General features: G+C 41.5%; 1 protein-coding gene across 1 annotated transcript in view; it reads left to right on the top strand.

The window, feature by feature from the left end:
* LOC26526255 (unconventional myosin-VIIa) overlaps window positions 1–25399 on the top strand; it is a 713556-nt gene that overhangs the window by 278269 nt on the left and 409888 nt on the right. The window contains exon 10 of the mRNA XM_026976734.1: window positions 22893–23014. Within this exon, the coding sequence (XP_026832535.1) occupies window positions 22893–23014 (122 nt within the window). The remainder of the gene's footprint in view (window positions 1–22892; window positions 23015–25399) is intronic.

Raw genomic sequence — 25399 nt, 5'->3', positions numbered from 1 at the left:
AATCCGATATAGTCAAAAAGAAGAAGTAGACAAATTAATCAAAGATAAAATAGTAGTCTCCGCATATAACAGTCCATTACTAATCGTACCCAAAAAGTTCTTACCGAATTGTACTAATAAAAGGTGGCGTTTAGGAATTGACTATCGCCAAACTAAGTTAAATTCTCTTTACTTCTCTTGCTAAGATTTAATGTCAGGTTTTTATCAAATAGAACTCGAAGAAAATTCAAGAAATATAACGTCTTTTTCAACGAGCAATGGCTTCTATCATTTTACGCATTTTACGCGATTACCATACGGCTTAAAAATAGGCCCAAATTTTTTTCAGTGAATATTGACAATTACATTTTTAGAACTTTCTCAGGCATTCTTGTATATGGTTATTGACCTAATTTTCACAAACGCTTTTGATTTATGTAGAAACAATATTTTTAAATTGCACAAAGAATAGTCCTTATTTTTCAGAGACAAAGTTACTTTCTAGGACACAAGTGTACTGATAAAGATATTTTACCAGACCGCAAGAAGTTTGAAGTCGTAGAAAAATAACCAGTCCCAAGGGACGCAGACAGCGCTAGAAGATTTGTTGCATTTTGCACTTATTATAGAAATCTTATCAAAAATTTTTCCGATTATTCACATAACAAGATTATGTAAAAGGAATGTAAAATTCGAATGGACAGATCAATGTCAAAAAGCCTTCGAGTATTTAAAAGGGTATTTAAAAGTGTATATAAAATTGATGAAACCAACATTATTTCAGTATCCCGATTTCGAGAAAAACTTTTGTATAACAACAGATCCAAGTAAAGAAGCACATGGAGCTGTTCTAACACGAGATCATAATGGAACTCATCTACCAGTAGCTTACGCGTCAAGGGAGAAAGCAACACTACTGAATAAGAGTTAGCATCTATTCATTGGGCAATAAATCATTTTAGACCATAATATATGGACAAAATCATTTTAGACCATAATATGGCAAACACGTTACTGTTAAAACCAAACATCTTGTTTGTTTTCTAATGCTTAGCCCAGTTCGAAATTGACCCGCTTGAGACTAGACTTAGACGATTTAACAAAAGAATATCTTAAGGGAAAAGACAACCATGTAGCAAATGGTTTTTTCAGAATAACCATATCAGACCTGAAAAATATTAACACCAATAATTTAATTCTCGATGTCACTACCAGAAATCAAACTAAACAGAAAAATTGGCGCAGGAAAACATCAAGTTTATTTGCCTAGGTAATTTTATAAAATAAAGCTTTTCAGCCCAACATTCACTATAACTAGTTATAACAAGAGTTTATGTTAGTCATATGTATACCTATGGAATTTTTGAATTAGGTCAGTTCTTTTAAAGGCTTGAAAAAGAAGCCGGTATATTTAATATAAGCCAACTCAAATTGGCACCGAGCGACACGATTTTTGATACCATCTCAATATAATCTTTTAAGGTAATGGGCAATAAAGTATTACAATCTCTAAGAGTAGAGCCACTCAAGCCGGTGACCTTATTAAATAATGAAAATGATAATGAAGCAATACTGCTTACATTCCATGATGATCCAATACAAGGAGCTCATACAGACATAGTAAGAACATTAGCTAAAATAAAGAGGAATTATTATTGGAAAAACATGCCACGATATACAGTGGTGGACACTAATTTAGCACACTATGCATGGTCGATTTTCTTTTCTTATTTTTCCAGTTGTTAAAATGATTAGATTACTAATATCTTATTGTACGGGTAGGTTACAGAGTAGAAAAGAAGTACCGTTATTTTCGCCTCTGTAGCTTTTTTCTTCTTTCTTTGCCATTCGTTTTTATCCAGACACCCCCAAAATTGGATGGACACGAATTTTCTTAATGACTTATCAAAATACCTTGTTACAATCCCAATTAAAAACAATAGTGCATGTACAGTAGCAAAAGCTATACTTGAAGGTTTTATTCTGAAGTACGGTCCAATGAAGACGTTCCTTAAGGACATTAAGTTTTTTTATTTTATTATTTTTTCCCCAATTTCTCGTTTACACTTCCACTAGCTGAGAAACGGGTGTCTGATATTCGGGGAACTCGACTACAGCATTCTATCTTGTTTATATTTTATTTACAGCGGATTCCACTGGCAAGTGCTCTGCGGTATCTGACAGCATCGAGAATCTGTTGGAGCTTACGGGCTTTACGCTAGTTCAAAAGTTAGTATTTTCGACTTGTTTTCTAATTTCCTCTTATTTTATGTAGTGGTCCGTTTTCAGTCTGTTTCAGTTAATATTGTAGTTGCAGTTGCAGTGGTTACTAAGCTCACTGTACTAGTCATCGGTGTGCGTAGATCTATTTCGTTTTGTACCAAACAAAGTCTTGAAGAAGTGCAAAAACGCGCTTTTACGTGAGTTGATTGTAGATGTAAAATCGTCGTGATAAGGGTGATTAACCGCTCGTTATCTTCATTTGCAATTGACGTGGGTTGCTCACGTTGTCGCTAAGCGCGAATGCCGTTTTGACCCATATTTCTTATACTCGTATTTTTGTTTGAAAATATAATATCTCTGGCTTTTTTTAATTCAAACACAAAATATGTATTTGGGCGATGAGTTTCTTTCGATTTACTTATATATTTATTATTGTTTTTATTTTTCCCAATCCAATACACTCCAATTAATTGATTTTAAATGGAGCTCTCCGAAAACACATCTTACTCCGACCAACGATTAAGTTTAAAGTGCATACGTTCACAGTGATCTACAAATAGCGAAATGACAACATTTCGGATACGCTGCCTCGACTCTAGTATACTCTGTATACTATACTATACCCCAAGTAGAGCCAATCGATTACATGGACGCAATCAGTTACCTGGATGAAGGCAATTGGCTCGCTATTGGCAAAACGCCATATTAGTTCCAATATCTTTAAGATAAAAAATACTGGAATTTGCCCACAAGGAGCACCGCAGTAAAATTACCACAGTACGAACTGAATTGCCTTCCGTTCATCTCCCATGGATAAAATGTATTTCCCCACTGGCCCGTGGAGATGGGCTGCCTTTATTGTTAGATTTATTAATTTATTGATTTATTGTTAGACCGCTCGATGGACTCCTATAGTCCACCAAATTTATGATTTGTGTAATTGCCCAACCAAAGAGAAAACAAGGTTCCAGATTAAGCTAGCTTCGATAACGATAAGTTTCGATAATGGACTTCTATAGTCCTTGCCGTCTACTGCGTGGCGTCGCTCCTTCGTCGTTCTACGGTGTCCTCGACAGCGGTCCCCGGGCCTAGATCTTGGATGTTATGGTGGCGCGGCCGCGAGGTGTGTTAGGTCCGTTAGGTCGAACCAGAGCTCTTCCCAGAACCAGCGTTGCAACACCAAGCAGCGCACTTCTGTCGCAGGACCCCAACCTCTGACTCCGCAATCTATTCTGACCACGCCAGGTCCTTGTGTTCTCCGTTTCCCGTGGATCTCTGCGTTGCTCCGCTCTATCGCTTGCAGTGATCGTCCTTGTATGTCCGCTTTTGACACTCCCGCCCTGCTTTCTTTCTCCGACTGATACCTCACTGCGTCCTACGCGTTCTTACTGACCGGTATCTTATCGACGGGTGCGCGTTTGTCACTGAAGGGTTTGCTATTCACGTTCTGACTGTCCCGAGCTGCTTTTGCGCCGTCCTTTTATAGGCCGGGGTGATCCCGTTATTTCCCTATTTTGCGCACGGACCGGTCGGGTTCAAGGTCCACAAATGTTAGTTTACGATGTGTTCTCTTTGTGCATTTCCAAAGTCCACACCTTTACCGATCGACCTCTGTGCCCTTCCCCGCCTCGAGTCCAAGGTCCAGCGCAGTACCGTTAGTTAACGGTCTTTCCGCTTTGCCGGTGTCCAAGGTCCATTTTTTTCCGTTTGACCTGGCTGCCCTTGACTCCTCCTGCAGTCCAGCCTTCTTCGCTGTTGCTAGGCAGCTCTCCTGCACCTCGATTTGTGGGGAGTTTTATGTCTCCTCACAGTACGTTAACTGAACTTTTGTAGGTCTAATTGGTCATTTAACATGAAGGTAATGCTAGCTGAGCTAAAAGATTTTTCATTATCCATAAGTATAAATTTGGAAACGCCGCAGTAAAACAAAATGCCAAGCAAAGGTTTTTTATATGATTTGCGCAATGATGATTTTGATTTTTGCGCAAGATAATTTGAAAAATTTATCGGTTCCTGTCAAGACAAACTTTCTTTCTGTTGAGTATATGTCTATATGAATTGTGTGATCCAGATATTCTGCAATTGGCGTTTCTGCTGTTTCTGGATTTGGTGAATTTCTAGCCTGTCGAGTTTCACTTCCTTGCATACTTGACAATGTTTTACGAGAGTAGCTATTGTTTGTTTTATTTTGGGGAAATTTTTCGGCTAATTGAATTTTATTTTCCTGAGCGTTTACAATATTTTTTCGTCTTGTTCGGCTTCTAATTTTACGTCTATTACTTTAGCTTGTGTAAACCTGATTTTAAAGAATTGGAGGTGTTCTGTAAATAATTTTTGATTCTGTCCCATTATGTCTTCTGTCGTATATATTATATTCCATTTACAACTGTTGGGTTTCAGTATTTTTTCAGTAATTGTAAAAAGTCATCGCCTATGCGTCAGCTGCTACATGTTCCTTTCCTGGTTTATAGACAAGTTCTATGTTATATCGTCACGGTATGTCATCCATCCCATAATTGCTACCCCCCTCCTTTTCAAATACAATCAAGGCAGAAGGTAGCGTTTCCGATCATATAAGGTATATATTCTTGATCAGGATCAATAGCCGAGTCGATCTGGCCATGTCCGTCCGTATGAACGTCGAGATCTCAGGAACTATAAAAGCTAGAAAAATTGAGATTAGGCATGCAGATTCCAGAGACGTAGGCTCAGTGCAAGTTTGTTAAATGCCGCTCACTCTAACGCCCACAAAACGTTAAAAATGCCCACGCCCACACTTTTGAAAAATGTTTTGATATTTTTTAATTTTTTTATTAGTTTTGTACATTTCTGTCGATTTACCAATAATCTGTTTGCCACGCCTACAACCTGCCACAAACCTCCCAAAACTGTCATGCCCACACTTTTTTAAATATTAAAATTTTTTTTCTTTGTTTTAATAGTTATAATATTCTGATATTCAGGGAACTCGACTATAGCAGATTTTATTTTCATGTTGTACCGGAAATATTCTTATTTTTCTACAAGTTAACAAAGGCTTCGGAAATTTAATTATTTTATTTTATTGTATAAATTAAACCAGTTAGGTTTGTATTATTTTATTAGAGGCAACTGCTCTTTGTTCAGGTCTCTTACGAACTGGCTACAAATCAAATTTATTAAGGCCGCTTAGTCGTCGGTTGGAGGCAGCGGACCCAGCAGAGCGCTTGATCAGCGCCTCGTGCCGTCCGGAGCTTCACGCCTTTGACGGTCACTCAGTGCGCACATGCCCGCCTCACATGCCTTCGCTAAAGCAAATGGATTACTGGGCTGGCTCAGCGTCGACGATGTTATTGTTGGCGTACCCGGTCTTGGATGGCATTTCGGCGGGTCGTTGCACCCCTCTGACTTGCTCGTGTTAACTTATATAACAAATCCTTAAAACTCTACATTACTTTTAAAAAATTTACATTTATTTAATTATATTTATCTAATATTAGCAGCATTTAAAGTTTCTAAAACTCCTCGTCCTTGTTAAAAACTACTATGGCATAAATGTATAATTATAATTATAATATATATGCGTTTTTTAATCCGAAAGGTAGTTTGGGAATTTCATATTTTTCGTTATTTATGGAAAATGCTGTTTTCTCTATGTCGCTTTCTTTCAATTGTATTTGGTGAAATCTTCTTTTCAGGTCCAGGACGGTTTAGAATTTGTTATTACCTAGTTGCGCTAGTGCTGTGCTTATATCTGGTAAGGGGTATTTGTCTGCTATTGTAACGCGATTTGTATATATGCGGTGTCTAATTTCGTGGCTGAAATTCACACTGGTGAATTAACGAACGATTGACGAATTATTTAATTTTCTAAAATTTCATTGATTTGTTTGTTGCCATCGTCTTTTAAAGCAATGGGTAAAATTTGGAATAAACTGGAGTATCTGTGTTTGTGCGACTTTCTACTCCCCTGCAGTTCCACAATTTATCGCTACTGAAAAACATCGCAAAATCGTCGGTTACGCCAGCAGAGCCAACTGCTTCGCTCGCGACCTCTCTCCTAATCATTTATGCGATAAAAATACAAAGATAATTTGCTTAAGCATATGATACAAATATCAAAATTTGCTTCAAAAAGCAAATTCATCAATATTTCTTTTCAATTGTGACATGCAAAGACCACTTTGCCACGGCCACAGTAACGCCCACAAACCGCACAAAACTCTCACGCCCACACTTTTAAAATTTTTTAAAGTTTTTTTTCATTTTGTTATTATTTTTTTTTACCAATTTTGACCGGTATTCCAGAAAATTTGGAAATTTCTCGTTTGCACTTCTACCAGCTGAGTAATGGGTATCTGATAGTCGGGGAACTCGACTATTCTACCATTCTACCTTGTTTATTTTTAGGTTTATTGAACATTTTTTTTATTTTCCATCGCAAATGAAACGGCCGAGACTCCGTAGAGCAACAAAACGCAGAAGACTCCGGAATTTTATATAATATATATTATATTTTTATGCTTTTATTTTAATCCTATGCATAATTTATATAATAATACAAATATACTGGACCATATAAGGTAGAAAGTGTATAAGACAATGAAAATATAATAATATCAAATTATAAAAATAAAAAAACCACATGAGAAAACTAATAGTCGAGTTCCCCGACTATCAGATACCCCTTACTCAGCTAGTGGAAGTGCGAACGAGAAATTTCATAATTTTCTAGAATATCGGTAGAAATTGCGAACAAAAATAAACAAATTTAAAAATATTAAAATTTGAGTTTTTTGCGCGATTTTTGGGCGTGGTAAAGACGGATGGGCGGACAGATGGACACGACCAGATATTTTACTTTATATGGTTGGGCACGCTTTCTTCTACATAAGTAGATTAAAGATTTTCTATTCATAATCCATAGTATGGCCATACATAAGTAATATCATAAGCAACATATATAAATTGAATAATTACAAAAGGTGCAAGGTGTCGTAACAGGTGCGCTGTTACCTCATTGCACTTATTCCCCCGCCGCGATGGTGATCCTTGTTTAAGAAGATTATGGGGGGTGACCGAGGTGTGACTGCCCTTCGTAACCTGCTGGTCTAGAGACTCAGTCAGGTTATGAATTATAAATACGATAACGGCGATCTTAAAGCTAACATAGACTCGCAGCGGCCACGCAAATATGCTGTGTTTGCCGGCTGCGCACGAGTATCTGGCCCAATGCTGGATTGGTACGTTGCTCGTGTCAACTACTCCGCCGCCCTCGGCTAATCCTAATTTGACGATCGTCCCGTTTAATTAGATTGCAGATCTTCGTGCCCCGATGAATCGTAGACAGGTGTTGCCGATACAAATCAATGCACAACAAATCGCTGCTGCGATAAATATTATGTGTTGTGAATGATTAGTATCAATTTCTCTCCCGAACTCTTTGAGCTACTCCAAGTTACGGTCACTCAGCTTTGATAATGAAAATGTATCATGTTGGAGAATTGTAGTATTTTTACAGAAGATGCGGACATAAAATCCCCAATGGGGGTATCTGTGCGCTCTTTCACCCAAACTGATTTTAATCCAGCGTGTCCTGAAGGTACGAGGTATCCACTTCTAGTAACTTCCTAATGTGAGACTGTGGAAACTTCTCGCTTAGCTGTTTGTTTCTTCTATTACGCGGATGTATTCCGAACGGTTTGCCAGATGCGTCACATACGCGACCTCCTCACACACCAGTATCTCTCCATCTATGATGGATGTAAATAGTTAGTGATGTGCGCTCACCAGTGAGAGGAGGATGAAAGTTTTGCACCTGTAAAAATTTATTTCTTAGTCGCTTTTTCTTGTCGCTGAGTTTTAATTTTAACCTAAAACTAAAACATCGTGCCTTTGCCAACGGACTTAATGTCTACTAAATGAATGTTTGCCAAATAGCTGATAATAGGTAGTGATAATACAAAATTTAAAATTAAGCGAACGAGTCATTTTAAGATGTCTTTGTGGACCAACCTCCCTTCAATGAGGTCCATGGTCCCCAGATCTGCTTGTATGGCCTTTTCCTCACACCAGGGAGTGAGTTTATTGCCAAGCCTTCTATTAGTTTTGACCGAAACCTTTTCGCCCACTTCGAAGACACTCAGTAGCCGTTGTCGATCTTTAGGCACCTGGTGAGCTCTAGTAGAAAACGTTCCACTTGCCCGTTAGAGACACTGTGAAGGGGTGGCGCATTCGCTGTTATCGCCAAAATGGATGTCTAGCATGACCGTGATCGTGTGCGATTCTAACGATGGCCTCTTGTCGCAGTAAATCACTTTGGCCTTTGGGAAGAAATTCATGACCTGTAGCAAAGCCGGTTTTAAATCCTCAATGGTTATTGACGGTACGTGCTGTACGACGGCGAATTTCGAAAAATAAGAAAATAAGGAAATATTTTGTATCCGTACGTTGGCTCGTGTTAACTTATATACAAGTTAACTAACGCTAAAGTCGCTCCCACGGGCGCATGAAATACGACGACATCGGCATACTGCAACGTAAGCATTATGCCGGATGTCGATACGTAGCCGGCAGACACTGCAGATTTGCGTGGCCGCTACGAATATGGGATCGCAACAATGTGTTTCGTTTTCATGCTAGCTCCTAAGTTTGAATTCTTGTATTTTTATATTCAGTTCTGATTTTGCCTCCGACGCTACAGCTCCGCTTGGCTCGGGATAATAAAGCATTAAAAGTAAACTCCTAATCTTCTTATTGTCACGGCTCCGCCTGACGTCCGATTAGTAAAAGCCGCGCGCCCAACCAGTGGTATTTGACAGTGCGTCAGTCATTACCCACAAACTTAAAAATCTCTAAAAATCTAAAATTTTACTAAAAGTAAATAAAACTCAGCCACATCAACAGGGCTTAGTGACAAGCAAGCTTAAAAATTTCTAAAAATCTAAAATCTAACTAAAAGTGAATAAAACTCAGCCACGTCAACAGGGCTGTAGTGACAAACGTCAAGTGCCAACAACAAAAACAAGTGCTTGTGACCACTGTTGCTTACAACAGAACAATCTGACAAGTGGCTACTGCTGACCTACGTCAACACAGGCAGCACAGCGGAAACGTCATTGAACTCGCCTCTTGAGTGCAGTTGGCCGAGGTGCGCTATAGCGCAAATTTAATTTCACGTAACACCGAAGCCGCTGGAGCTCTTCGGGCAGCGACTTATCAGATTAGCGCGCAAGCTATCTGGACAGCGGGGAGGCAGAGACAAGCGGTGTACAACAACAGACACCGACTTCAGTTTGGGACGCAACACAACACCAAAAAATGTAAGTGGGAACCTTTCTTTAAACTGCCCTAAAACCTGCGAAATAAAAATAAGCATATAAGCACAGTTTTTGCAAGTGTCTTGTCTTAAATGTAATTAAATAATAAAAAGTTTTAAAATACGTGAAACTAGTAGTGGATTAAGTTGACGGAAAATAGTAAACTATTGGCAGCAAAAATATATAAATATTTGTTGAATAATTACAAAAAGCGGCGCACCAAACGCATGCGCGCACAAATATTTTTTTTCCGTCTGCCTTTGTTTCGTTTGTTTTGTTTGGTCGTTCAACGTCATACGATCCGTGGAATTTGGCAACTTTGTTGCCTCCATCCTCAAGCGTTGTGTTCAAGTTTTCGTTGTTTATATTAGAGGCATATGACTTCACCCTTCCTCTTCTATAGAACCACTCGCCGACAGTGTAGTGATTCTGACTCTGATTGCGACGACCATCGCATTCGCCGTTCAGTGCCAAGACGCACACACTCACCCTCACCCTCACCTCGTCCTACAGACAGCGTCATGGACCCAGACCAGTTGAAACTCATAATACAGGCAGCCGTCACCGCTGCCTTAGCTGAGCAAGCCGCTACAAATAAGGTCTTGATTGACAAAGTCGAGTCAATGGCCCAGCAGCTGGCCGCAGCGCATATTACGCCACCAGAGGTGCAAGCTTATGCACCCATAGAGATAAGAAATGATATCCGCTGCGACGAGCCATTAGATGCCGTCAAATGCTTGCCCGAGTTTGCAGGCGCACATGAATCGTATGTTTCATGGAGACAGGCGGCTCTCGCAGCCTATCGTATTTTTAGGCCGTACGACGGCAGTTCACGCCATTATCAGGCGGTTATAATTATAAGAAACAAAATCAGGGGGGCCGCGGACGTTGTTCTAGCCTCTTTCGGCACAGTTCTTAACTTCGACGCGATTATAAGTCGCCTCGACTTCACGTACAGCGACAAACGTCCAGTTCACGTAATCGAGCAAGAGCTGGCCACGCTGAGACAAGGCAGCATGTCTCTGCTGCAATACTATGATGAAGTCGGCAAAAAGCTTACATTGTTGACTAATAAAGTCAACATGTCATACGAGCCGGTCCTAGCAAAGGGCCTCTGCGAAAAGTTCCGCGAAGATGCACTACGTGTGTTTGTTTCGGGACTCAAGCGTAGTCTCACAGATGTGCTGTTCTCAGCAAAGCCAAGAGACTTGCCGTCAGCTCTGGCGCTCGCGCAAGAGATGGAATCGAACCATAAAAGATATGCGTTCGCTGCCAACTTCGCGAGAAGCATTGAGGAAAAAGAACACAAGGCAAGTACCCAACAGCGGGTCAAGCCACCCCAACAAGAAGCACAGGCAAGCGGGTCAAAGAACCCACATTTTAGTAGACAGAACAAGCAGCAAGGCCAATCCGGCCAGCGAAATGCCGAGCAGCAAACTCGCGCCAGTGCTCCAGAACCAATGGAGGTAGACCCTTCGCTGTCAAGATATAGACAGCCCACCCAGGCCTCCGCTGGCGTCAGCAAGCGGTCGGCCATGTCCGATCGCTCTAACGGAAAGGGCAAGCAACAAAGGGTGAATCATGTAACCCAAGATGCCGGGCAGGGGCAGACCTCGTACGCCGAAGCCGCCACCGGCGCCGTGGCGCAGATCGAGGACGATGCCGAAAGTGATTCTGACGCCCTCAATTTTTTAGGGGAAAATCCCTGCTACCCGTCATTAGACGAAGAGTAGCAGGGCAGGATATGAGCTTCCTTATTGATACCGGCACGTCCAAGAATTACATCAAACCACACAAGGGGTTGCGTGGCGTCCGTCCGGTTAACTCACAATTCACCTTGCATTCCATCCATGGCTCAACCACCGTCACACAAAAATGCCTTGTTGCGTTGTTCAACGTGAAAGCAACATTTTTCATTTTACCAGACTTGTCAACCTTCGATGGGATAATCGGTCTCGATTTGCTAGCTCAGGCTGGGGCGTCACTCTGTTTGGCCTCCGGTCAGCTCAAATGGGGTACGGAAGTTGAGAAAATCTCCTTCCACAAAGGCACTGATGTCAATTTCACCGATGTGGATTGCTCAGATGCACCCGCTTCAGTGCGGGAGACTTTTCGGAAATTATTAAAGGCCAGAAAAAAGGCCTTTGCAGACCCAAACGAGGCTCTGCCATACAATACTTCGGTGGTTGCCACCATCAGAACGGTGAGCGAAGAGCCCATCTATGCCAAGCTGTACCCATATCCCATGGGCGTAGCTGACTTCGTTAATAAGGAGATCCAAGATCTTCTAAGAAACGATATAATTCAGAAATCGGCATCCCCCTACAACAACCCCATATGGGTAGTAGATAAAAAGGGCACCGATGATGCGGGAAACCGCAAGAAGCGCTTGGTGATAGACTTTCGCAAGCTTAACGAGCACACCATTCCCGATAAATACCCCATGCCAAATATATCAATGATATTAGGCAATTTGGGCAAAGCACGCTATTTTTCGACACTGGATCTTAAATCAGGATACACTCAAGTCGTACTAGCGGAGCGCGATCGCGAAAAAACTTCCTTCTCGGTAAACGGAGGAAAGTATGAGTTTAAGAGATTGCCATTCGGCCTCAGGAATGCCGCCGGCATCTTCCAAAGAACGATCGATGACATCCTACGGGAACAAATAGGCAAATTTTGCTATGTTTATGTTGACGATGTGATCATCTTCTCGCAAGACGAGGAGGCTCACATCAAACATGTAGAGTGGGTGTTAAAGAGCTTACAAGAAGCTAACATGAGAGTATCGATCGAGAAATCGCGTTTTTTTAAGAAAAGCGTGAGCTTTCTCGGGTTCATTGTCACCAGTAACGGTGCAACAACGGACCCAGAAAAGGTAAAGGCCATAAAAGAATTTCCAGAGCCTAAGACGGTATTTGAAGTCAGGTCGTTTCTGGGCCTCGCGAGCTACTATAGGTGTTTCATCAGAGACTTCGCTGCTATAGCAAGGCCCATTTCGAACATATTAAAGGGCGAAAATGGAACAGTTAGTAGGCATAGATCGAGGAACATTCAGGTGCATTTCTCTGAGTCCCAGCGAGAAGCGTTCCAAAAGCTGCGCAATATATTGGCATCAGAAGATGTCATGCTCAGCTACCCGGACTATAAGAAGCCATTTGATCTAACGACGGATGCTTTAGCCCATGGTATAGGTGCGGTGTTGTCTCAAGAGGGCCGCCCTATAACAATGATTTCAAGAACTCTTAAAGACAGTGAAGCCAACTACGCGACTAACGAGCGTGAGTTATTGGCTATCGTTTGGGCCCTGGCTAAACTGCGGCATTACTTCTATGGAGTGAAAGATATAAATATCTTCACTGACCATCAGCCGTTAACATTTTCTGTGTCAGAATCAAACCCGAACGCAAAAATTAAGAGGTGGAAGGCCCGCATAGACGAGTTCAATGCTCGTCTATTTTACAAGCCCGGTAAAGAGAACCTGGTAGCGGACGCCTTGTCCAGACAACAGCTTAATGTGCTGGAGCAAGAAGAGCCCGAATCTTGCGCAGCAACGATTCACAGTGAGGTGTCTCTCACCCACACAATCGAGTCAACGGACAAGCCATTGAACTGCTTCCAGAACCAGATAATACTGGAAGAAGCACGTTTCCCGTCTAAAAATACCTTTATTTTATTCGGGAATAAAAGGCGCCACACGGTTAACTTCGTCTGCAGGGGGTCCTTATTAGACGAACTGGCAGACACAATCGTCCCAAGGGCCGTAAACGCCTTCCATTGCGATTTGCACACGCTCGCAATGATAGAAGATGAGATAGTCCGGAGGTTCCCAGCCACAAAGTTCTGGCATTGCAGGAACCGTGTCGTGGACGTACTCAGAATCGAAGAAAGAAGGGAAATCTTAACTGCTGAACATAATAGGGCGCATAGAGCAGCGCAAGAAAATGTAAAGCAGGTATTGTCGGAATACTACTTCCCCAAAATGGCCAAGCTGGCCAACGAGATCGTGCAGAATTGCAGGACTTGTGCGAGGGCAAAGTATGACAGGCACCCGAGAAAACAAGAACTCGGTGAAACACCAATACCGTCACACACAGGGGAAATGTTGCACATCGACATTTTCTCTACCGACAAAAAGTTTTTCCTCACTTGCGTCGACAAGTTCTCTAAATTTGCCGTCGTACAACCAATCACCTCGAGAACTATTGAAGACCTGAAGCCAGCGCTGCTTCAGCTCATGAACTTTTTCCCGAGGGCAAAGACCATTTATTGCGACAACGAACCGTCGTTGAAGTCGCACACGATCGTGTCCATGCTGTGTAACAACTTTGGTGTAAGCATTACAAACGCACCACCACTGCACAGCACCTCCAACGGGCAGGTGGAGCGTTTCCATAGCACGTTGCTGGAGCTAGCCAGATGCATAAAGATAGACAAGGGCTTGAGTGATACGGTCGAAATAATAATGTTGGCCACTACCCAGTATAATAAGTCGATTCACTCGGTCATCGACAGGAGACCGGCTGACATCGTCCTAACACACCCCGATGAGCCACAGCCAGAGATCCGCAATAGGATCCAGAAGGCTCAGACCGCGCTGAGGGCCAGAGAAAACGCTTCGCGGCAGAATAAAACATTCGATGTTGGCGAAAAAGTGTTGGTAAAATCCAACCGAAGACTCGGCAACAAGCTCACGCCGTTGTGCGAGGAAAGAGCTGTAGAAGCGGACATGGGGACCACGGTCCTCATTGAGGGGAGGGTGGTCCACAAGGACAATTTAAAATGACGCGCTCAGCAGCGAGGTCAGTGTTTTTTTCTAGCCACTTGGCGTAATTTTTAATAGATCTAAGCGTAGCGCCATCCGCGCACATTATATTCTTAAGCATTTTTATTATTATTGGTGTTGGGTTCCCCTTGTCTACAAAATAGAAAAATCAACCATTTAAACTTTCACCCACAGGACCAATCTTATCCTTCTCGTGTCTCTATCATTGGCATCGGCTCACATCACCGATTATTCGCGCGCCAAATACATTCCCATAGTCGATGGCCAGATCTTGGTGTGGGAGAATTTCGCCTACGTGAGACACTCCGCGAATCTTTCGGAGTACGCACGTGTAGTAGAGGAGACGGTCGGACTGCTTAGCCACTTCCCGCAGTCACACATGAGAAATTTGCTGAAAGTAGATTCAGCACACCTCCGGGACTTGCTGGATGCGCTGGGCGCGCACCATCGAGTGGCCAGAAGCTTGGACTTCCTGGGCTCTATACTAAAGGTTGTAGCCGGTACACCTGATGCCAGCGATTTGCAAAACAGTAGGGTCGTAGAGGCGCGATTGATAGACGCGAACAATAGGCAGATAGAAATCAACATAAAAATCCAGAGTCAAATTAATAAATTAACTGCCACTGTCAACTTAATCCTCAAAACAGCAAAAGCGTCGCAAATTGACTCCGGTCATTTGTATGAAACGTTGCTCGCGAGAAATAGAATGCTCATGATGGAGCTTCAAAATTTAATGTTGGCCGTGACACTTGCAAAAATGAACATTGTTAGCCCAAATATTCTTGATCACGCAGATTTGAGTTCAGTTTGGCTAGAGGAGCCCACCAACACCCCCATAGGGGACCTCATGTCCGTATCGTCCGTAAAGGTTCTGCAGTCCAATAACGCATTACACTTTATCATTAAATTTCCGGTAATTAAGTTCGCCTGTAAGAAAATTACTATTTTCCCCGTCAGTCACGAAGGAGCCATGCTACGTTTAGATGATGGCGTTATCGCAGAATGCGACAACGAGGTTTACACCGTCAAAGCTTGCACCGCATCAACCAGCGCGTGGACAACGGCTCTGAAATCTGGGTGCATGGTACGCATCTTGTTACCTTCGCCCGACGTGCCGTCATTAACGGAACCCTGTACGTCAACCAGAACGGGATCCAGAACAGAGTACCGGGGGTAGCGAAATTCCCTCTGCTGAACATCACCTCCCACCAAAGCGTGCTCAGTCTCCCGTACCTTCATCGCCTAAATGAAGGTAACCTAGAGACAATCCAGAGGTTCAGAGAAGAATTCAACGCCGAACTACCCCAGCGAGTGGCACTGACCGTAGCAGCATCATGTTGCCTCCTGTTATGTGTTGCCATTGTGGGCTGGCGCGCCTGGAAGGCCAAGAGGTCCGCAAGACGACTGAACGTGGCGATGGCTGAGTTAAGGTCGGCCGAGGGCTAACGTCGAGCTAACGTCGCTCCCACGGGCGCATGAAATACGACGACGGATGTCGATACGTAGCCGGCAGACACTGCAGATTTGCGTGGCCGCTACGAATATGGGATCGCAACAATGTGTTTCGTTTTCATGCTAGCTCCTAAGTTTGAATTCTTGTATTTTTATATTCAGTTCTGATTTTGCCTCCGACGCTACAGCTCCGCTTGGCTCGGGATAATAAAGCATTAAAAGTAAACTCCTAATCTTCTTATTGTCACGGCTCCGCCTGACGTCCGATTAGTAAAAGCCGCGCCGGCAAACCTTTCCCTAATTTACATATCTTTTTATTATTTCATTTTCAACAATTTATTTTCAAAAAAAAAAAACAAACAAAAAAAACCAAAACCTTTGCAAAAACTTTGCTTCCTAATAATAAAGACCAGAAGACAATTTATTACAATTAAGCCAATCCACTTAAAAAAAAAAGGAAATATAAAACCTACAACATCGAGAAATATAAATGAATATAAAATTATATTATTTTATTATATGAACCAATACGATTGTTAAAACTGAAAAAATGTATTACCCATCAATAAAGACAGAATTCAATTTATAAGGTGATTGCATTCACAATATTAATAGTTATAATTTCAAGCATCGCTACTTACATTATATTTACCTGTAGGCACTCAGCAAACAAGAATTTGGTTTGTTAAATTCAACAAGGATCTTGAATCTTCTAAAGACTAACGTATACGCAAATACCCTAGACACCAAAACGATACAGGAGCTTGTATATCGCAAGATAAATATTTTTCCATTTGTCAATAACATAAGTAAAGAGTCAACTATAGGAATAACTTAAACTCCATAAACGACATTAATCTTTCTCACGCTATCGACGGCACCCTAGTCAAAAACATTTTACACGCCTTTATCATCGACAGCAGACATAAACAATGTGAACCAGCATGTAAACCAGCATGCTTAAAATAATATATCTACGCCGCGGGATAACAGTATTTAAACGGAATAAGTACATATATTCGGTTATCATGAGCGCCATGTAGTTGATACCTGGATAGATAAACTGGTTACAGGAAATTATGTCACCAGGATGATCCAAATGTGTAGTGTGCTGATCCATGCAGAGGTCTGGAGAGTAAACCAGGGACAGATGGAGGCGACGGAATATGGGACGCCGTAGGGTTATCCTAAGAGCTTTTCAACTGCCGGCAGCGCTTTGCAAAAGCTGATAGATGTTCATTAGCGAAGCTGGCCAATGCGAAAGGGTTTTCCATATCAAAAAATACCCGGCATATTGCAGCGCACATAAATTCGTTCTTTTCGACAGTGCACAAACTGTTGAGTTTAAGCAAAGAATATACAAATTTCGTCATAGCATTGCCCTTGTCAGATATTTTGAAGATCAAACTGCTTGCTGAAGGAGGGATAAGGAACACCGAAGCCAGAGATAGAACTGGAAATGAATATTCCATGCAGAATAGCAATCGGAGAACACAAAAAACAAGAGAAGTGGTAAATCAAACGTGGGCTTTTATAACTGTAGACAATGCAAAACGCATTATTTGTTTATTGTCGAGTGCAAGCTGAACACTTGTTTCGGCGCTACTATGACCAGTACATTATGTGGCATAATCAATATTGACATTTATATAATGCCAGTTTATACGAATTAGTAAAGCATTCAATGGTGCAAGGCATTAACTGTGCTAATTTTTCAGAAAGAAGTCAGCGCCTATCGTGCATGAAGAGCAAGATAGCCCTTTCCGGTATCTGAAAACAGAGCGAAGCACCAATCATAAGATATAAGTATTCATAAGATCCATAGACGAAGTATACGACATTTTTAGTTTTTAAAAACATGGACGAGAGTCAACTCGCACGCAAGAAAAAAGCAATACGCAGCGATAATGGCCGTGAGTGCTTCAGGAAAATGGAATGCAGTTGACGGTCCCCTACAGTCCGCAGCACATGGCGTGGCAGAGCGAGCCAACCGAACTTTGGTGGAAATGGCCAGCAGTTTAATTACTCAGCCTTTTGGCAGAGGCTAGTTACAACTAGCCAACTGCAGCTCTCATCAGAATTACTCCCTATGGGGCGAGGAGTTTAAAAAAACCTCGTGTGATCAACATTCGGATTTTTGGATCAAAGGCCAAAGGTAACGAATATATATTCTTTGGATATTCCCTGGAATCAAAAGGCTACAGTATGTACGATCAGGAGACGCAGCAGGTTGTTCTTAAATGCAACGTAATATTCAATGAAATTTAAGAAGACAATCTTTGATCTTTGAATTTCCAGCAGCAGAAGCAACGCCGAAGAAAGCTGAAAAAGTACTCAAGGAGGAATCACAGAGTGAGAAAGATGAGCAGTCAAAAAATAATACAAATACAGCAAGTTCAAGGAAGGAATTCAACGTTATTAATGCCATGGTCAAATCTGAAATTCCACTCCCTCAAAGCTGTGAAAAAGCACTATATGACGCGCTCGTGGCAAATAATACATGGATGATTTGGGATTTGGCAAAAGGAGAAAAGGCCATAGGGTTCCGATAGGTTTTTTCCATTAAAAGGGACGGTGAAGGCAACCCCGAGCGGTATAAAGTTCGCTTGGTACAGAAGGGTTTCTGGCGGAAATTCGGTGTTAACTATATGCCGATATGAACCATATGCCGATATGAACCATACGCCTAGTGTTGGCTATGTCAGTTGAACTAAAGATGGATGTGTGTACAACCTATCTCAATAGTCATTTGAACGATATGCAGGTCAATTCTAAGATAGCTTCGAGATTTGAATGCGTGGGCAGTTGAGCGCTTTTTTGGGTATTCAGATAGAACGTGAAGCCGAGTTGGGCCGTATAACGATGAACCAGACACGGCTTGAAGCAGTGCAGGCCAACAGCGACACCTTTAGATGCGGGATTTTACTCAAAATCCAACCTCATATCAGTGTGCCATGGGAGAGTTAATGTGGATAGCGCTAAAATCACTCAGTTGCGAAGCTGGCGTAGCGAAATATGAACCCGCATAGCGAAACAATTAAGGCGCTCACTTCATTTGCTTTCGAAACCCATATATGCGCTTAACGACTAAAATATAGTCATTTCCTTCATAGTCAAAGCGTTTTCAATCGTAAAATGGTAATAAAAAAGCTTATTAGCTCAACATTATAATATTAAACAATTTCAGAAGAGCTTTTTTACTTTCAATCCATTCTGTGTTTTTTGTTTCAATAATGGAAATTAACTTTGAATAAATGTCGGTGCATGTTAAAAATGGTCCTTACCCCTTTCTGTATTTACATATATGGAATATTTGTACAGCTGCGAATAATATAAAAGGGTGTAAAAGAAGCTGAAATACCTTTATCTTTATTTTTAGAAAATAAAAAAGGACTTCAATTGTTCTATGAATTCTTAACTTAATTAAGGTACTTTCTTTATTAAGAACTACAAAATAATGCTACACTAATTTAATACTTGGTTGTGTATAATACTTGGCATGCAGTCAACCAAGTCCTAGAACCGTTTTAGGGATATTTCGCTCCACAACTCCTTAATTACAGCCCAAAGGTTTTCGTTATTAATGGCTTAGAAGCTACAAATGCCGTTTTAATATCCGACCAACGTTTTTCGACCAACGTTGCAGGCCACTCCAAAAGAGGAACAGATTTAGCTACCCAAAACTGTCACGCCCACACTTTTAAAACGTTTCCAAATTTTTTTCATTAATTCTTATTTTTGTTCCCTATTTTTATCAATATTCCAGAAAAACGTGAAAATTTCTTGTTTGCACTTTACTAGCTAAGTAACTGGTATCTGGTAGTCGGGGAACTAGACTATAACGTTTTCTCTTGTTTATTCTCGCTTCAAACTTCTAATGACGTTGCAAACTTTAATTTCAAGCTTTCTATCTTCTTATCCTATCTTCTTTTCTACTTGCCACTTATTTGTTCGTGTTATGTTAAGTAACATTTAAAAGGCGCGGAATTAGAAAAAATGCGTAGGGCTGCGTATATTTCCGTAATTGCATACGTTTGCTACACGCACGATATTGTCCGATCCAGCGATGGTGCTGATATTCGACCAAGAAGGCAGCGTTGTGGAGGGTCATTATCCGAACGATGACCATGTAATATATTTGGCAGATGGATTTGGTGCAGTCTTCCTCCAGGTTGTGCGAACTTGGAGCTCGTTTATATACTCGTAGCTCCAGCTACTCCAGATAGGATGCTTTGTGGCCCTGTGGCCTTTTTCCATCAATCCAACTTGTCCGGATTGTCGTTCTGGTAGTACTGTGAATGTGCCCTGGCGTGAGAGCGACAAGGTCGTTTGGATCTGGTGATAGCGACGTTAACTGCCTAGAGTTGAGGATCGCCTCGATGTCATCAGTTGCTGTGGCAAGTTTTCCAACAGTAAATCTGGTGTCTCGAAGAGCGCGATTGAGACACTTTTGTGTGCAGCCCTGGGCGGATTAAAGTAGAAGTTGATTCAGTAGTTTCTTTCTTTAAAAAAACTGCTTCAATGATTCTAGCTGGTTCCTAGCTCCTGCAAAATTTGTACCCTTGGGCAGTTGCTCCATTAACTGTTTTTCGAGAGTTGGTCGATAGCGACGACAATGATTGACCTGATTTAAGGCGATGAGCTTTCATGGCCCGGCGTGATAGAGATCGCGAATGAGCTGTGATACAAAGGGATCCTATGCTGGGAACAGGACAGGATGCCTTTGGGTTTCTGTGTAGCCTGGTAGCTCCAGGAGGTCGGAGGGCAGTTAGAAGCCATATGTGACTTGAAGGAAGAGTCTAAGATTTTTAAGGTTAGTGCGAATCGGGTGGTAATATCGATTGGAATGGCGTGAGTTTACGGCAGCGTTAAATAAATCTGTACATACAGGCGATGACCAGTAGGCAAAGATGATACGAACAGATTTTGTAGATTCCTTCAAATAGTTGATCACCAGTAGTTTTTACGGCAAAGACTGATTTCCTTTTGTCCAGTTGCACAGTTTCCATGTCAATGTCAATATTGTCTCGACTTTTGTCTTGTCGTAAAAGCTTGAACCATATCGATTGTTCCAATATCAGCCGGGTGGGTGGGAACATGTCCCCATGATCCATGGATGCAGCATCTATACGCTCTGATGGAGATGTCATAGAAACCGTGTATCTGAAGAGTCTGTATCGCTGGTTGGAGACAATAGCATGCGTTCCGTACTCGGTCCCATTTTACCCCAAGCGTGATAGTCAGCATATCGTAATCCAGCTGTTTGATTGTAGCATCATCGACAAACTTGCAGTGACTTGAATGACATTTTTCGAGTTCCAATTGGCCATCCTGTAAAAACGCTGCAACTTCCCTATTGATTTGATGTAGCTCATCTACCGTGGCTTCAATAATGCCGGTGCGGTTTCCTCCTGGTCCAATTGGTTTTTGAACGCGGGCCTTGGCGTGGATTCATATGGCTTCTTGCGCGGATACAGCAGATAAAGCGGATAAAGGTTAATCTATAGGTGGAGGACCGAGATGTCGATTCCAACTATGACGGTTAAAAATTAGCACGGTCGCCAAAATATTAAAACAAGAAGATTTTCTTGAGTATAAATAAGAAGTCGGATGGTACCAGTTTAATAATATTAGTTTGGCAAATATCTCCCTTCCGCCTTTTTGTCTTTTGAATTTCGCGGCTATGTACAAAGCGCTCGTATCTGGCAATACTATACATAATTTGAAAGGTCTTGACATAACCTACAAAACGACGCTATGCATGATTAGTTTGGATATTGCGTTCAATTCGCGCTATTTTAAAGTTTTCCTTCGTTAAAGGCAAATCCGCCAGAGAAACGTTCCGTGAGATTAATGGTGTTTTGGGGGATGGTACTCTATCACTTCGAACCGCGGAGGAATGGTTTCGACGATTCAGAGCCGGTGAAAACGACACCATGGATAAGCCAGCCGGCGGAAGACCTGTGACGACAAATACCGATCAAATCATGGAATACATCGAGTTAGACCGGCATGTGGCATCTCGTGACATCGCCCAGGAGATGGGAGTTAGTCACCAAACCATTTTAAACCATCTGCAGAAGGCTGGATACAAAAAAAAAGCTTGATGTTTGGGTGCAGCATGATTTGACAATAAAAAAAAACCTTCTGGACCGAATCAACGCCTGCGATATGCTGCTGAAACGGAACGAACTCGACCCATTCTTGAAGCGGATGGTGACTGGCGACGAAAAATGGATCACATACGACAATATCAAGCGAAAACGGTCGTGGTCGAAGGCCGGTGAATCGTCCCAAGCAGTGGCCAAGCCGGGATTGACGGCCAGGAAGGTTTTGCTGTGTGTTTGGTGGGATTGGAAGGGAATCATCCACTATGAGCTGCTCCCATATGGCCAGACGCTTAATTCTACCATCTACTGCGAACAACTGGACCGCTTGAAGCAGGCGATCGACCAGAAGCGTCCAGAATTGGCCAACAGGAAGGGTGTAGTGTTCCACCAGGACAACGCCAGACCACACACTTCGTTGATGACTCGTCAGAAGCTACGGGAGCTCGGATGGGAGGTTTTATCGCATCCACCATATAGCCCGGACATAGCGCCAAGTGATTACCACCTGCTCCTGTCCATGGCGAATGCCCTTGGTAGTGTAAAGTTGAACTCAAAAGAGGCTTGTGAAAAGTGGCTGTCCGAGTTCTTCGCAAATAAGGAGGGGGGCTTCTACGAGGGAGGTTTTATGAAGTTGCCATCTAGATGGAAACAGATTATTGAACAAAACGGCGCATATTTGAACTAAATCCGATCACTGTTACACTTTTTATAAGGCATTGAATAAAGAGCAAAAAAGCGGAAGGGAGATATTTTCCAACCTATTATAAAGTTTAATGATAATTCGTTGCATATTCTCCTCACTTCAAACTGCTCGAGGCTTTGCAACATCAATTTCAATTTTCCTATATTCTTTTATATCTGAATCGTACGATTTGGCAGCATCATTATAACAGGTGTTAACATTTAAAATGCGCGGAATTCAAATATTAACCAGATTCTTTTAATTGGTTTCTGACCCAACGAAGCTAATTTCGATTTGTCCTTTGAAATAAAAAAATTCCATTCAATAAATCGAAAATACTAAAGTCCTGTTTCTTTTTTTAGGATTTCCAATTCATCAATTCGAGTTATCCACGAGGATCATCCAAATCAAAATGTACTGTAAGTGACAATTTTCGACAGCAGTTACAGTCCCTTATAGATGTTCTCCAAAATACAAAGCCTTGGTAAGTTTTCGTTATCAAGCTTTTATTTCTTTGATAATAGGTTTGATAGTTGAATGCCACTAAGAATTCTCAACCTTACGAACGTCCAATGTATTATGGTTGGTAACTTTTCCATGCACCTAGTTGGAACGCACTGCAAACTGGTCCACAAATTTTGTCAAGAATTTAATTTATTTTCTTACTTTTATATTTTATTCCAATAAAGCATTAACTAGGGAGGTTAAAAGCATAGTTTAATTGACACATGAATGTCGTAAATGTTTCAGTGGTTTAGCAAATCCTTCAGAAGTTTAACCAAAATAGCTGTCAGAAGTTTAACCAAAATATGAAGGAATTTATTCATCTTGTTGCCTACTTTAATTTTCATTTTTACAATTAAACCGTTTTAAGATTTTAAACAAAACATGACAGTTAATAGAAAATTATGAAGAAACCATAAATGAGTTTTAGACAACACGTTAATTTTTGCTTGTTATGTGAAATATTATTAGGTAGGGGGAGCGTAGAAGAATAGTGATAAGGAAAATAACATGTCCAAATGTTAAAAAAAAAAATATAAATATACATTTTTCATGTTGTGAAATTAGATATTTAAAAAAATTTTTTTTTGTACGACATTGGGCTTATGAAGGAAGGGAGAGAGTCCGTGGTCGACATAATCGTATAGTCTAATAAGTTTCGGGCCTATTTCCAAGTTTGTTTAGGTTAGGTGTGTGCCACATGCCCGTTGTGATGCCCACAGATGTCATAATCAAACTCCTTCGTGAGGGTGAAACTTTGCGGACCCTAACATCGGATTCCAACTACCCTAGAGGTAGGCGTGTTGTGCGCGATGGCATCTGGATGGATTTACCAGTCGTTCTAAGATTTTTTGAGAAGACGATAATAAACTAATATTGGTGTAGTTCTTGGTGAACATTTGCCTATCTTCCCGGGCTTGGGTATGAAGATCATCATCACCTATCCCAGGAGAAGAAAGCCGTTGGTGAGCGTTTTCGGAATTATAGCGAAGGTAACCCATTTCAAGCAATGCTTATAGCATATATAGCTTTTGTAAGAGGTCTGAACCAATGCTGATCCTGATACTCTCAACGTTGCCGTAATCGCACGCAAGTTCCCTTCGCAGTAGTTATTCCTAAGTACAGAATTTGTATAAACTAATAATATTCTGTGATAGCAAGGTGGAGGGCGGTTATTAGGGGGGTTATTAGCCTTGGCAGAGTTGTGAGAATAAATACCACGAACTCTGTTCCCGGACTAGAGAGAATAACGAATTCTCCCAAATTCTAAGTTGCATCTGTCTTTTTCTCAGGGGTTGCCTCGCCTTAGGGCCCAAGAATTTTCCTCAGGTATTTATTAGGTATTTAGCCGCCTTGTACAAGTACCCCGAATGAAACCAGACCGGTTTATCATTCTGGACTTAGAAAATCAACGGCTACTGATAATTGGAGCACATGTCTTTCCAGAAGCTATTCAAACGCCCAAAAGCCTTGAATTTGAGTTCATCCACTACTTGGACACCCCGGTCTATATTAACGGTGCCACCAGAATCTCGCACCCCAGGATCAGTTAATGCTCACCAGGTTGTTTTAGCCACACAGGAGAAATTATTGGAAAGAACCATATAATCGTTGAATCGTAGAATCGTTTTGGAGCCGTAACTTATAGTAGGTAGTTTCCGTCGGAATCCAAATGTATGTGGCATTTCAACCCACCACATCGCCGAAAGAACTACGGCATCAGAGGATTCCTCCCCGCCGTTCTTTCTTACTTACTTCTGGTACAGCGTGTGTCGAGAATTAGTATCGGCTTGTCATTCTTAGTCAACTTAATCAAATCTAAGTGGTATAGATTTTTTAATCACATTCATTTTAAATGAGTGTATTTCCTCCCGAGGCTAATGCAGTGCTGATTAGTTCGATTTCAGAGGGAAAAGCGCGATTCTTAACAACGACGGTTTGGCTTACACCAATTGATGAATAAAGCCATAACATGAGCTATCCCAACATGTAGGAAGTTATTCAACTCCCAGTTCGCAATCAGTTCGCCCAAGTTTAAATAATCCACTCATCATCTCTAGTTATAGACACGGCAGGCTAATACGACGTACTTGATTTTATTTATTTGCCATAAAATGTCAAATTCAAGAAAAAGAAATAAAAGAAAAAATAAATAGACAAGCAGAATAGATACGCATCCTAAAACTTCTTCTGAAGGTAATAATATGTAATATATGTAATATAAAAATTGCGACCTTTGTTCAATGGTTATGGATAACACCAATCCTTGTAATCATTTAGCCTGCTAGCGTGTCTTTGTTTAAAAGCCTCTTGTAATGCTCCGATTAATAGAAAAGAGATTGAAGTGGTGGTTGGAACCTTTTCG

This window comes from Drosophila erecta, unplaced genomic scaffold (assembly GCF_003286155.1).
Source record: "Drosophila erecta strain 14021-0224.00,06,07 unplaced genomic scaffold, DereRS2 tig00000021-arrow-pilon, whole genome shotgun sequence".
In the NCBI taxonomy this organism is placed as follows: domain Eukaryota; kingdom Metazoa; phylum Arthropoda; class Insecta; order Diptera; family Drosophilidae; genus Drosophila; species Drosophila erecta.
Note: the sequence above shows the minus strand (reverse complement) of the source record. Positions and strands in the feature narration are given on the sequence as shown.